This window comes from Gorilla gorilla, chromosome 2, assembly GCF_029281585.2.
Source record: "Gorilla gorilla gorilla isolate KB3781 chromosome 2, NHGRI_mGorGor1-v2.1_pri, whole genome shotgun sequence".
Classification (NCBI taxonomy): Eukaryota; Metazoa; Chordata; class Mammalia; order Primates; family Hominidae; genus Gorilla; species Gorilla gorilla.
This window is the reverse complement of record NC_086017.1, coordinates 38,312,779-38,328,898: the sequence shown is the minus strand read 5'-3', so window position 1 is coordinate 38,328,898 and position 16,120 is coordinate 38,312,779. Positions and strand designations below refer to the sequence as shown.

General features: G+C 34.9%; 1 protein-coding gene across 1 annotated transcript in view; it reads right to left on the bottom strand.

The window, feature by feature from the left end:
* The window catches only part of ZCWPW2 (zinc finger CW-type and PWWP domain containing 2), a 159,663-nt gene that overhangs the window by 33,674 nt on the left and 109,869 nt on the right, over positions 1–16,120 (bottom strand). The window contains exon 4 of the mRNA XM_019024234.4: positions 11,562–11,679. Within this exon, the coding sequence (XP_018879779.3) occupies positions 11,562–11,679 (118 nt within the window). The remainder of the gene's footprint in view (positions 1–11,561; positions 11,680–16,120) is intronic.

Genomic DNA, 16,120 nt, shown 5'->3' with positions numbered 1-16,120 from the left:
CTAAAATTGGAGTCTATGTATCTGGATGGTATAGAGAGAGTTAACCAAAATGGATGTTTGCTATGTTTCCTGTCAAAATATACCTCATTCTTATGTAAATTTTCTAACAAGGCAATAAGTTGGGAACAGAAATATGTGAACTGTTGTTCAAGGAGCTTTTTCTGTTCAAAAGTTATAAAAACCATCTTCCAATAAAAGTAGAGTATCTTGGGGAGTATCAACAACCACGTTGATTTTCAAATGCCAAAGGAAAATTCTTATGTAATACTTAAAACATTATGATCAGTAGTAATTTCTTTACTAATAATAACAGTAGGTCTATGTTCAACTTTAATAAAAATTAACAACTTTCTAAAAGCTAAATTTTCTCTTGTGAGAAAGGTTTAATTTCCTTCCTTCAGAAATCTCTGCATGTAGGGACTCTCATCATAAAGAGTGAAAAGCAGTTAACAGGAAATGTAGATGTGGATAATGAAAAGGGCCTTCACTCCTCCTTTGAGCTATATCCAAGTCATATTTTTAAAGTGCAAAACAGGAGCTGCAGGTAGTAAATGAAAATGTTCTAAATGAGTAGAGGTGGTTTTGACTCATGACCCAGAACAGATGTTATTGATTTTTTACTTACAACCATATTAGGGAGAAATACAAATATTAACATAATTCAATGATTTATCTTATTTCAATAATTTTTTTAAACCTTGTGTATTCATGGACTCTAAAAATTGTCAGTTTTTGTTTGTTTAAATGTGATAGATGAGAGCATTTTCGTAAAAACATAGAGGACAGTCCAGTTTCTGGTCTGGCATGTAAGGAGATAAGAAGTCCCCACTAGAGTCCAACAACATGTACAAAGGTGAGCAAAATGAAAAATGAACAACTCTTCTTAGATCCTTTGGAGAAGTGAGGTCACAGGGCAAACTGATGTCCCCAAATTTGGAGAAAAAGACAGGTAAATACAGAGAATCACAACCAACCTGAGCAGGGTGGAAACTAGTATAGGGGTAGGAAAACCTGAACTTTAATTGACAAATTGCTAGAAGCTCTGTGGGAACAAGCCTGAGACAAAAACTCCAGGGGCACCTAGTCATGGTGGGAGGGACACCCTTTTATTGAGTTTTACGTGTAGGAGCTCTACCAGGTTCTCACAGAGAAGATTAGGGAAATATCTCCTGGCTTCCATCAGGGGGAGGAGAAAAGTAACCATTTTGAAATAATATGTCAGACCATTCTGTACTTCTTAGCAAGGCCTGCCCTGAGGAGAAACTATTTTACCAGAGCCTAACCTATTGAGGGATTTTCAAAGCCTAACCCCAGCCTGCCCTGGGGGAAGCAAAATACTCAACTCCAGCCCCTTCTAGCCATCCTTTACTACCTATGTAGGTGAAGAAAAAAAAGGGGGGTTGGAGGAAAGCCCTTATGAAGTTTACAGCCTAGGACTGAGACTTTATCATAGGAACATAGAATGCTTTCCCTCCCCCTCATGTCTTACCACTGCACTGCTAAACTATCATGATTGCAGTTATTTTACCCAGAACATCATGCCCATCTTTCAATAAAAATTTATAAGCATACTAAAAGGCAAAAAAGAAAATTTGAAGAGACAGAGCAAGCAGCAGGACCAGATCAAGATACGGCAGAGATGATGGGATTATCAGCTCATGAATTTAAAACAACTATGACTAATATGCTAAAAGCTACAGTGTTAAAAGTAGACAATATGCAATAACAGATAGGTAACATAAGCAAAGAAATGAAAATTCTAAGAAAGATTCACAAGAAATGCTTGAGAGCAAAAGTACTGTAACATAAATGAAGAATGTGTTTGATGTGCTCATCAGTAGACTCGACATGGCTAAGAAAACAATCTTTGAGCTTCAGGATATATCAATAAAAACCACCAAAACTAAAAAACTGAAAAAGAGAAAAGACTGAAAAAAATAATATAACAGAATATACAAGAACTGTGGGACAACTAGAAAAGTGTGACATACATGTAATAGGCATACCAGAATGAAAAGAGATACAGGAAAAAAAAAATTTGACACAATAATAACTGATAATTTCCCCCAAATTAACATCAGATGCCAAACCATATATCCAGAAGCTCAGGAAACACTAAGTAATATAAATGCCAAAAATCTACATATCATATTCAAATTTCAGAAAATAAAAGATTAAAAATAAAATCTTGAAAGAAGTCAGAGAAAAAAAAACTTACCAATAGAAAAGATAAAAATTACATCCAACTTTTCCTCAAAAACCATGCAATCGATAAAAGAGTTGAACAAAATGAAGTGTTGACAAAATAACCCAGCCACCTAGAATTCTACACTCTGAAATTACGTTGTTTTTTTTTCTTTTGAGATAGGGTCTCACTCTGTACTCAGGTCAGAGTGCAGTAGCATAATCATGGCTCACTGCAGCCTCAACCTCCCAGGCTCAAGCGATCCTCCCACTCAGTCTCCTGCATAGCTGGGACTACAGATGAATACCTGGCTAATTTTTGAATTTTTTATAGAGACGGAATCTCACCGTGTTGCCCAGGCTGGTCTCCAACTCTGGGCTCAAGTGATCCTCTTGTCTCAGCCTCCCAAAGTGCTGGGATTGCAGGCCTGAGCCACAGTGCATGGCCTGTGAAACTATTTTTCAAAAGTGAAGGAGAAATAAAGACTTTCCCAGGCAAAGAAAAAGAAATGGAGGCATTTGTTGCCAATAGAACTGCCTTCCAAGAAACACTAAAAGAAGTTCTTCCAAGAGAAGAAAAATAATATAGGTTAGAAATTCAGATCTACACAAAGACAAGAAGAGCACTGAAAACTGAATAAGTAAAGGTAAAGTAAAAACTTTTTACTTTTCTTATTCTTAATTGATCTAATAGATGTTTGTTTAAAATAATCATGATACACTTAATTATGTATACTTATGCATACATCTTATGTGTGTGTGTGCATATATGCTTATATATAAGTAAAATGAATGATAGCAATGATACCAGGGATGAGAAGGCATAGTCTGTCATTATAAGATATTTGTACTATTCCTGAAACAGGATAATTATTTGTAAGTGGGATTTGAATTAGTTGTAAATGTATATTGCAAACTCTAGGGCAACCACCAAAAAAAGTTTTTAAAAAAGTATAACTGATAATTGGTATGCTAAGACGGAAGAAAATGGAATTATTTAAAATCTCAAAATCACAAAGACAGAAAAAGAGTGAAAGACAAAAACAGTAACAAAGAAAAAGGGCACCACTCAAAAAAGTTTTAAAAAAGTATAATTGATAATTGATATGTCAAGAGGGAAGAAAATGGAATTATATAAAATCTAAAAATCACAAAGACAGAAAAAGAGTGAAAGACAAAAACAGTAACAAAGAAAAAGGGCAATAAATAGAAAATAATAACAAATTGACAACTATTAATCGATGATATTAAAAATAATCATTTTAAACATTAATGGCCTAGATGGATGAATTAAAAGAAAAAATATATCATGCTAACCCTAATGAAAAGGAAGTAGGAGGAGTTATATTAATTTGAAACAGAGCAGACTTCAGAGCAAGTTTAGTTATCAAGAATAAAGAGGGTCATACATAATAATAAAGAGGTCAATACTCCAAGAAGACTTGCAACCTTTAATGTACATGCACCTAACAACAGAGCATCAAAATATGAAAGGCAAAAACTGATGGAACTGCAGAGAGAAATAAATAAATCTACTATTATAGCTAGAGGCTTCAACAACCCTCTATCAGAAATGAACAAATCCAGCAAAAAGACACAGTTGCACTCAAAAGCACCATCAATCAACTGGATATATTTGACATCTGTAATCTACTTCATCCAACAACAGCAGAATACACATCCTTCTTATGCCCACATGAAACACTCAGAAAAAAAGACCACATCCTGGGCCATAAAAAATACCTTAACACATTTAAAAGAATAGATATAATACAATGTCTTCTCACAGACCAAAATGGAATTAAGCCAGAAACTGGTAACAGAGAGATAGATGGAAATCCAAAATACTTGGAGATTAAGGAACACACTTCTAAGTAACACATAGATCAAAGAAAAAAAAAAAACTCAATAAAAATTTTAAAATATTTTGAACTCAATGAAAATGAAAGTGCAACTTATCAATCATGGGATGCAGCAAAAGCAATGTTCAGAGGAAAATTTATAGCATTGAATTCATCTATTAGAAAAGAAAAAAGCTCTAAAATCAATAATCTAAGCTTCTACTTTGGAAACTAGAAGAAAAAGAACAGGCTAAATCCAAAGTAAGCAGAAGAAAAAAAATAAAAGAGCAGAAATCAATGAAATTGAAGACAGTAGGCAGAGAAAAATCAATACAACCATAAGCTAGCTCTTTGAAAGATCAGTAAAATTGAGACTCTAGAGAGGAAGGAAGGAAGGGAGGAAGGAAGGCAGGCAGGCAAGAAGGAAGGAAGACAGGACAGAAGGAAGACAGGAAGGCAGGCAGGAAGGCAGGCAGGAAGGAAGGAAAGAAGGAAGAAAGGAAGGGAAGAAGGGAGGGAGGGAGACAGGAAGAAGGAGGAAAGGGAGAGAGGCAGGCAGGCACAAATTACTAATATTAGAAATGAAAGAGGTAGACATTATAACAAATCCCATGGACATTAAAAGAAAATAAAGGAACATTGTGAACAACTCTGTGCCCACAAATTTTATAACCTAGATGAAATGGATCAATTTCTTGAAAGAGACACTCTGCTAAAATTTTCGCAAAAAGAAACAGGCAATCTGAATAGGCCTACAATTATTAAAGAAATTGAATCAATATAATAACCTTCCCAAACAAAAAGCAGCAAGCCCAGATGGGTTCACTGGTGAATGCTATCAAACATATAGGAAGAAATTATGCCAATTCTCCGTAACCTTTTCCAGAAGATATAAGCAGAGAAAGTACTTCCTAACTCATTCAATGCAAGGTAGTTCAAAAATTGGAAACCAATTAATGTAATCAATCAATCACATCAACCGCATAAAGAAGAAAAAATCACATGACCGTGTAAGCAGATCACAGAAAAGCGTATGAAAAAAAAAAACCTCAGGAAACAAGGAGGACAGGAACTTCCTCAGCTTCATAAAGAGCATTTACAAAATATCTAAAGCTAATATCATATTTAATGGTAACAAACTAGAAGCTGTCATGCTAAGATGAAGAACAAGTCAAGGGTTTTCTCCCTCACCACTCTTCTCAATATTGTACTGGAATGCCCAGATAACACAGTAAGACAATAAATGAAAATAAAAGATATACACATTTGGAAAGAAGAAATAAAACTCTCGCTGCACATGATATGATTGTCTATGTAGTAAATCCAAAAGAATAGACCAAAAAAACCCTGTAATTAATAATAGATTATAGCAAGGTTGCAGGATACAAGGTTAATATCCAAAAATAAATAGATTTCTGACATACTAGTATCAAACAAGTAGAATTTGAAATGAAAACACATTAGAATTTACATTGGCAAACCTCAAAGTGAATTAGTTAAGCATAAATCTAAAAAGAAATACAAGATCTAAATGAGAAAAACTACCAAACTCTGATAAAATAAATCAAAAAAGAACAAAATAAACTTGAAGATATTCCACATTCATGGATAAGAAGACTCAATATTGTCAAGATGTCAGTTCTTCCCAACTTGATATATAAATTCAATATAATCCCAATAAAAATGCTAGCAAGTTATTTTGTGAAATCAACAAACTGATTCTAAAATTTTTATGGAAAGGCAAAGACCCAGAATAGCCAACCCAATATGGAAGGAGAAGAACAATGCTGGAGAACTGACACTACCCAACTTGAAGACTTACTATGAAACTGCAGTAATCAATACAGTGTGGTATTGGCAAAAGAACAGACAAATAGATCAACAGAACAGAATAAAGAACCCAGAAATAGACCCACATAAATATAGTCAATAGATATTTGATAAAGGAGCAAAGGTGATACAATGGAGTAGACAGTCTTTTCAACCAGTGGTGCAGGAACAACTGGACATCCACACACACAAAAAGTAAATTTAGACACTGATCTTACACCTTTCACAAAAAGGAACTCACAATGAATCATAGGGCGAAATGCAAAATTATAAAACTCCTAGAAGATAAAAGAGAAAACCTAGATGACCTCATGTATGGCAATAACATTTAGATACAACACCAAAGGCAAGGTCCATCAAAGAAATAATTGATAAACTAGGCTTCATTAAAATTTAAAATGTCTGCTCTGCCAAAGATTCTGTCAAGAGAATGGAAAAGATAAGCCACATATTGGGAGCAAGTATTTGCAGAAGACCTATAAAAGAGTGACATCTAAAATATACAAAGAACTCTTAAAACCTCTGCAGCAAAAAAAATGAACAATCCGATTGAAAAATGAGCAAAATATCTCAGAAAACAACTCACCAAAGAAGATAGAAAGGTGGCAAATAAGTATATGAAAGGATGTTCAACATCATATGTCATTAGGAAATTGTAAATTAAAACACTTATGAGGTGCCACTACACACCTACTAGAGTGGCCAAAACCCAAAACACTGACACCACCAAATATTGATGAGGATGTGGAGCAACAGGAACTCTCATTCATTGCTGGTGGGAATGCAAAATGGTGCAGTCATTTTGGAAGACAGTTTGGTAGTTTCTTTAAAATTTGAACATATCTCACCATATGATCAGCAATTGTGTTCCTTGGTATTTATCAAAAGAAGTTGAAAACATCTGTCCACACAAAAACCTGCACATATATGTTTACAGCAGCTTTATTCATAGTTGCCAAAATTTAAAAGCAACCAAGATGTCCTTTCATAGGTGAATGATTTTAAAAAATCACGGCACATACAGACAATGGGTATTATTCAGCACTAATTTAAAAAAGATCTATCAAGCCATGCAAATACACGGAAGAAACTTAAATGCATATTACTAAGAGAAAGAAACCAATCTGAAAGGGTGACATATCATATGATTCTAACCATATGACATTCTGGAAAAGCCAAAACTATGGAGACAGATAACAAAAATCAGTAGTTGCCAGGGAATAAGGGGGAGGTAGAAACAAACAGCTGGAACACAAAGGATTTTTAGAGCAGCGAAACTACTCTATGTGATACTATAATGGTGGATACAGGTCATTATACATTTCTCCAAACACACAGAATGCATAACAGCAAGAGTAAACCCTAATGTAAACTAAGGACTTCGGGTGACAATGACGTGTCAGTGTAGGTTCATGAATTGTAACAAATAGATGTCATGGTATGGGATGTTGACAGTCGGGGAGGTTGTGTGTTTAGGGATTGTGAGGAGGAGATATATGGGAACTCTTTGTACTTTTCACTCAATCTTCTGTGAACTTAAAACTGCTCTAAAAAATCAAGTCAATTTTTTTACAATATAAATAATTCTGGAAAAAAGTGAGAAATAAGGACATCAATTCCAAAATGTAGAGCATGTAAGAAAGTCTTAATCTTATAAAATCCTAAAGCTGAATTATAAAGAGATTATATGGATAATGGTCTATTTATTTTTAGAAGTATAATTAAAATGAATGTTTCTACATAAGATAAAAAAATTTTCTAGCCCCAGCAGAATTACTTAGTTACGGCAGTAGTTATTACAACAAAAACAGTGCAACTAAATTATGAGGGTGAGACTGTTATAATCTGATTGGGTCCATATTTACATATATTTAAAGATCCTGCATATTTCAACAATGAGAGAGTTGCATCAGATAAAATACTGTACCAATTTCTGCATGGTAGGAAGACTATAGGCTAAATATTGGGGTAATTTATTTCTAGGTTGGAAAAAGAAATTGTTAGGTGAAGAAACCTTTAAAGTTGCTGGGTTAAAAAGTGGATTGCTGCTAAGTTATTCACCTTTCGTGAAATATCTAAACAGTGGCTACTTATCTCTCAAAACTACTTTTGAATACAGAAAGAAGCTGAATACTTTACCAGAATCTACGCTGGATGCTAAGCAGACACAAGGATTACATGACTATTTTGGAGACAGTGAATAGTGAATTGTGAACCTGTTACTGCAAAGACTAAACTCCTGGAATTGTGAAGTCCTGAAAGTTCATGCCCCTCCATTTTGACTACTTAAGAGACTAAATGAAAGCTGTTAGGCATATGGCTCTCAAGAACCAGGCTGAATTACATATAACTCTGCTTGTAAAAATAATCAGACTTTCAGCAAGAAAATGAGCTATTGCTGCAAAACCAATCAGAAATAATCCTTCTTCAGAGTCTCCGGACAGGCAAGAATGTCAAAGGACCCACCGCTAATTGAGAGAGCAAGTCTACTCTTGGTGAGAAACAGATGCAAGTTTAAAAAGTAAATGACTATATTACTTAAAACTATTAATGTTCAAAAAATTAAATGTCTAAAAGGCTTTTGTGATTAAGAGAAATGTATAGTCTGTGCAAGGCATAAAATTGTATTTGTGACAATACGGTGAGTTCAACCTTTATTGCTAATAAACAGAGACATTATATTTTCAGCACAGGAATAAAATCGCATTTGTAATAATAAATGTCTCTTCTCCTGGTCTCAGAGTAAACCTGAGTAGTGTACTTGTCATTCATTTTCCACTCTTTTCAAACCTACTTATTTGCTTTAAATCCTAAACTTAGGTGGTTGGGTTGAAATTTAAATTTTTTCTCAAATAAAATCTTTTCACATATACATTTTTTGTAAATATAAATTAAAGTTTTCCAAACGAGAAAAAAAAAATCATTGCTACTTTAAAATTCAGTCAGCATCAAAGTCCGGATCCTTCTATCCATAGAGTAATCTGTTTAGAACTTAAAGTAATAAAGACAAAAAGGGGCTTGTAAAATATAAAATGATTATAATCACTAAGCAGAAAACAATTTAAACATATCTAAGTTTAATAAAAACTATCTCACACCTGTGATCCCAGCACTTTGGGAGGCTGAGGTGGGTGGATCACCTGAGGTCAGGAGTTGGAGACCAGCCTGGCCAATATGGTGAAACCTCGTCTCTACCAAAATACAAAAATTAGCTGGGCGTGGTGGCGGGCACCTGTAATCCCAGCTACTCAGAAGGCTGAGGCAGGAGAATTGCTAGAACCCAGGAGGCGGAGGTTGCGGTGAGCCAAGATCGCGCCACTGCACTCCAGCCTGGGCAACAGAGCGAGACTCCATCTACATAAATAAATAAAAGTTATCATTTTATGTGGCAATCATCTTCTTTTTAGAGTTAAAAATGTGTCATATCCATAGATCAATGGAACAGAATAAAGAACTCAGAAATAACGCCACATACCTACAACTATCTGATCTTCAATAAATCTGACAAAAACAAGCAATGGGAAGTTCAAGACCAGCCTGGCCAACATGGTGAAACCCCATCTCTACTAAAGATACAAAAAATTAGCCAGGTATGGTGGCATGTGCCTGTAATCCCAACTACTCGGGAGGCTGAGGCAGGAGAATCGTTTGAACCTGGGAGGTGGAGCTTGCAGTGAGCTGAGATCACGCCATTGCACTCCAGCCTGGGCAACAGGGCAAGACTCTGTCTCAAAAAAAAAAAAAAAAAAAAAATGAGGAAAGGATTCCCTACTTAATAAATGGTACTGGGAGAACTGGCTAGCCATATGCAGAAAATTGAAACTGGACCCTGCCCCACTTCCTTATACCATATACAAAAATTAACTGAAGATGGATTCAAGACTTAAATGTAAAACCTAAAACTATAAAAACCCTGGAAGACAACTCAGGCAATACCATTCAGGACATAGGCATGGGCAAAGATTTCACAATGAAGACACCAAAAGCAATTACAACACAGCAAAAATTGACAAATGGGATCTAATTAAACCAAAGAGCACAGCAATAGAAACTATCAACAGAGTGAGCAGAAAACTTACTGACTGGAAGAAAATTTTTGCAATCTATACATCTGACAAAGGTCTAATATCCACCATCTGACAAAGGTCTAATATCCACCATCTATAGGGAACTTAAGTTCACAAGAAAAAAAAAAACCCATTAAAAAGTGGGCAACGGACACAAACAGACAATTTTCAAAAGAAGACATACATGCAGCCAACCTACATATGAAAAATAGTTCAACATCACTGATCATTAGAGAAATGCAAATCAAAACCATGAGATACTATCTCACACTAGTCAGAATGGCTGCTATTAAAAAGTCAAAAAATAGCAGATGGTGGTGAGGTTGAGGAGAAATAGGAATGCTTATACACTGTTGGTAGGAGTGTAAATTAGTTCAACCATTGTGGAAGACAGTGTGGTGATCGCTCAAAGACCTAGGGGCAGAAATATCATTCAACCCAGCAATCTCATTACTGGGTATATACCCAAAGGAATATAAATCATTCTATTATAAAGACACATGCACACGTATGTTCAACACTATTCACAATAGCAAAGACAATGACTCAACCTAAATGCCCATCAATGGTATAAAGAAAATGTGGATAAAGAAAATGTGGTAAAGAAAATGTGGATAAAGAAAATGTGGTAAAGAAAATGTGGCACCTGTACACTGCAATAAAGAAAATATGGTACCTGTACACCATGGAATACTATGCAGCCATAGAAAAGAGTGAGATGAGTCCTTTGCAGGGACATGGATGGAGCTGGATGCCATTAGCATTAGCAAACTAATGCAGGAGCAAAACCAAATACTGCATGTTCTCCCTTATAAGTGGGAGCTAATTGACAAGAATACATGGGCACATAGAGAAGAACAACACACATTGGGGTTTATCAGAGGGTGGAAGGTGGGAGGAGGAAAAGGATCAGGAAAAATAACTAATGTGTACTAAGCTTAATACCTGGGTTATGAAATATCTTTATAACACATCCCCATGACACAAGTTTACCTATATAACAAGCCTGCACATGTACCCCTGAACTTAAAAGTTAAATATATACAAAAAATGTCAAACCTACTATAATCTTTCAAATGGTTTCACTTAAAAAGCTAACTATATACCATAGTATTGAGAATTCAATAAAACTTTCTTTGAAAATAACCTAAAATATTATCACAATTTTTCACCTAGTTTTTTTTTTTTAAGTTGAAGTTTCTCTTCTACTCCTGCCCTGAACTTATTTCAAAATGCAACATTTTGAAAATACTTTGTTCTGTAATAATACAGCATATCCAAGTGAAATTTTAATGCCAGGAATATATTTAAAGCTATGGTTCCCATTGTGAAATATATGCCTTTGAAATACACAAGGGCATCTATGTAGATAGTCTAACGGTAAAGAAGATAGATAACAAAAGTGCTAACAAGAACTCCTGCATTTAAAAAGAGTGTATGTTTAGTCACTGAAAATTGTTTTAGGGGACAAAATATATGCTATTCGTTGATATAAAAATAATTTTCAAATAAATAATGATATACTATTTCCCTATGAAGAGAAAGAGATAGAGACTTTTGAATGAGCAAACATATTTTGGAAAACATGCATTTGAATAAATCCTTATTTCAGAGTAATAAAGAAAAAATATTTATACACCTTGTTGTTTTGATAGGCAGCACATTTCCAGTCTTTGCTCATGAGAATATCCATAGAGTAGACATGCTTCTTGTAGTGCACTTTTATACCACTTCTTTTTATTCTTACACTTTTCTGGCTATATAAATACAGAAAAAAGAAAAAAATTCATTTTTAAATATATAACTTTGTTTTAAAATCCACCCATTAAGCTGGAACAAAATCTAATTTGGAGCATTGTATAACATATTTCTTAGACTTTGGTATCTAATTATTTTAATATTATTTTAGAATTCAGCAAAATTGTGAAAATTTTGCAAGTTAATAGTCAAAGGGTCAGATGTTTGGTTCACTAAGATAATCATGATAATGTTATTCATCTCACACTTAGAAACTTACAAAAAGGCCCTCAACGTCACAAAGTAGTTCATATTAATAGATTTAATAAGAATAATGTTGATTTCCTTTTAAAAAACATAGCAATTATACTACAGTGGTACAAATTGAAAAGCAAGTTTCTTATTAGAAGAAAATTAATTTGGCAGGGTGCAGTGGCTCACGCCTGTAATTCTCAGCTACTTGGGAGGCTGAGGTAGGAGAACTGCTTGAACCTGGGAGGCAGATGCTGCAGTGATGCGAGATTGTGCCACTGCACTCCAGTCTAGGTGAGAGAGTAAGACTCTGTCTCAAAAAATAAAATAATAAAAAATAAAAAATTCTATTCACATCTAGTTTTAGTGTTACAGCAGATATTAACATATGCATACAAATTTCTTAAACCTTCTGTGCCCTAGTTTCTTTATCTAAAAACTGTGAATGATAACACTACATACATCATAAGGTTTCATGAGTATGAAATAAAATAATAGATTATAGTTTCATGGCATAATAAGAACTCAGTAAGTTATTTTACTTGGATACAGCACATTTTCTAAATGCACATTTAGTTTTCAAAAAATATATTTTAAGAAGAAAAACAAAATGAAAAAATATCTGGGTCAAAAATAAATATTAAATTGACCTAGTCCAATAATGTTTTCAGTGTTATTTTAAAACTCGGCAAAAAGGATTTTTATAATGTTTTTAAATGTTATATTTATAAAATGCATGCCATCATTTTCATTTTGAATACTTTACCAGCAAAAGGAATATGGCTATTTATTTTATTAACCTATAATTAACACCTATCTATAAAGATTATATTTTTCTCTCAGATGTATAAGATAATTCACCCTTTACACAGAAGTGTAAATCTATATAAGACTCATATTGAATTAATTCAGAGAATGAAACTATATATTTAAAGCTCTTCTCAAATGTCACCATATTCTTAGAGTCCCCAAATTAATATCAACTCTGTGCTCCCACTACACATAAATACCTTCATTTATTGATTTACTACTTTCTGACTTCTATTACAGTTATTTGTGTTCATGACATCACTACCCATAAAATGAAAGGTCCATGAAGATGGAGGCAATACATAATATTTCATCTTTGCATCCTCCACAGTACCCATTTGCCTATACCTCATGGTATATTATACAAAGTACTCAGAAAGAGGCTGATAAATTGCATTTGGTCCTGGGCACTGATTAACTTGACATAAAAGCAGTGAAACAATAGGATCAAACAAAACTCTACTTTTGGACACATAATCTATGAATTTCATTCATTAAGTAAGTTATTTCATAGGAAACAGATGAAAAGAGGCAGATACAATTCACTAAATACTGGAAATTTTAAATTATTTTAAGGATGTCTAAGCTAGCCTTCACAGATTTTAGACATTTCTGCAAGTCAAATGTTATAATATTAAATTAGAAATTATGGTGAAAAATCACTTTAAAGCTTATAGCACTAAACAGTTCCTACACTATTCTGTATATAGGAATAGTGTAGGAACAGTTGCTATAATATTCCCTAAAGCAGGGGGTCAGACCAGTACTAGTCCATGACCGGTTAGGAACTGGGCGGCACAGCAAGAGGTGAGTGGGGGATGAACAAGCATTACTGCCTGAGCTCCACCTCCTGTCACGTCAGCTGTGGCATTAGACTCTTATAGGAACATGAACCCTATTGTGAACTGCACGTGGGAGAGATCTAGGTTGTGTGCTCCTTATAAGAATCTAATGCCTGATGATCTGTCACTGTCTCCCATCACCCCCAGATGGGACCCTCTAGTTGCGAGAAAACAAGCGCAGTGCTTTCACCGATTCTACATTATGGTGAGTTATATAACTATTTCATTATATATTACAATGTAATAATAATACAAATAAAGTGCACAATAAATGTAATGTGCTTGAATCATCCCAAAACCATCCCCCTTCCTTCCCCCAGTCCATGGAAAAATTGTCTTCCATGAAACTGGTCCCTGGTACCAAAAAGGTTGGAGACTGCTGCCCTACAGAAATAGTATAAGAAAATAATTAAAGAAAATTCTTGAGAAAAATCAGTGCCATATAGTTAAAATAAACTTTGATGACTTAGGGGAACTGAAAAGGTTTGTTTTAACACTTGTGTCTGGGAGTCTTTGAACTTATCAGTAGGCATGTGCCACCTAGTGGTACTACAAATTAAAACCTCCTAAGGAACTCAAAAAACTAAGAATCTATTTTAAGAGGAATTTTAATTTCCAAATTAGGCTCAACTGTGCTTTGTATTTTTAAATTACTTTTTTTTAATTCAAGAAGGGATAAGGTGCAAATTCTCACAATATAGAATGTGCCTTCCTTCCCATCCCAGGTACTACTTCTCCCAAAATTACTATTGCTAGTTTCTTTTACAGTCTTCCAGAGATATTATATATTTATAGAACTATACAATTTATATAATATTATATATTTCTACAACATATAAATATATAATGAATGTTATGAATAGTTATATATAATTGATTTTTTAAATTTTCTTGCAGATTGCTGAATTTATTGATTCAACATATTCCAGACTCTCAGGATCTATCATTGAAGAAAACAGACAAAGCTTACATTCTAGCCTATGAGAAGAGACAATATATAACAAGCATAAAACATAAGGCTATAGTATAAGAGGTGATAAGTGTTCTGTAATAAAATGTAAGGCAAAGTCAGGGTGATCATGAGTGCTGAGGGGTGGGTAATGAGTGGTCAAGGTAACTCTCATCAAAAAGGTGAATTTAGGCCATGATCTCCCTGAAGGAGGACAGGAAGTTAGCCATATATAAATCCATGGAAAGCATACTCCAGGCAGAGAAAAAAATCCTCTAATGTGGGAGAGTACATGTATATTAAAGAAGCATCAAAGAATCCAGTGTAGCTGAGTCTAAACGATGAAGAGAGAAAGTAATAGGAAATGATTTCAGAAAATTAACAAGGGCCACATCATCAAGGCCTTTGCAAGCCATTGTAGGGTCTTTGGCTACTACTTTGAGTGAAAATGGCACTATGGCAGAGTTCTGAGCATAAAAGTAATATTTGATTTGAATTCCTGTTTTTAAAGAAATCATTCTCATTGCTTTGATGAGGAAAGGCTATACAGAGGCAAGTATAGAAGTAGGACAATTAGTTAGGAGGCTATTGCAATAATTTATGCAAGAAATGATGGCAGTGTGGACCAGGGCAGTAACAGTTACTGTAGTAAAAAGTGTTAGGATTCTGGACATAATTTGATGACAGAGCAAAAAGCACGTCCTGACCACTTGAAAACTGGTTTTGGGAGAAATGGAGGATTACTCTAGGACTTTCAAACTCAGCGGGCAAAAGGATGGAATTTGCTCTCTACTGAGATGAAGAGTCTGTCAAGAAAGAAAGATTTGTTGGAAGATCAAGAGTTTGGGGCGGGCGCGGTGGCTCATGCCTGTAATCCTAGCACTTTAGGAGGCCGAGTTGGACAGGCTGCCTGAGCTCAGGAGTTCAAGACCAGCTTAGGCAACATGGTGAAACCCTGCCTCTACTAAAAAATAAAAAAATAATAATAAAAAGTTAGCCGGGCGTGGTAGCATGTGCCTGTAGTCCCAGCTACTCGGGAAGCTGAGGCAGCAGAATTGCTTGAACCCGGGAGGCAGAGGTTGCAGTGAGCTGAGATCGTGCCACTGCACTCCAGCCTGGCAACAGAGCGAGACTCCGTCTCAAACAAACAACAACAACAACAACAACAACAAATAGTTCAGACATACTGACATGAGACTTCTCAATACCCAAGAGGAAGATAATTATGACATCGAGGTGGAGATGTCAAGTAGCAGTTGGATATGAAAATTCAGGACAGAAAACTTAACTGCAGAAAAACTTTAGGAATTACATATACACATACACAAATGCGCATGTGCGCGCCCGCGCGCGCGCACACACACACACACACACACACACACTCACACACACACATACACACGCTGTATTTAAAGCCAAGAAATATGGATGAGAGAACTGAAAGAATGAGAAAACAGATGTATGTATACCCACATATGTGGCATATATGTACCCCTATTTATTTGACAATGCTCAATTGATGGACACTTAGGTTGTTCCTAATATGCTGTTGGAAGCAATGCTGAAATAAAAACATTTTGTCCATATGTCATTTTGCCCACTTGAGAG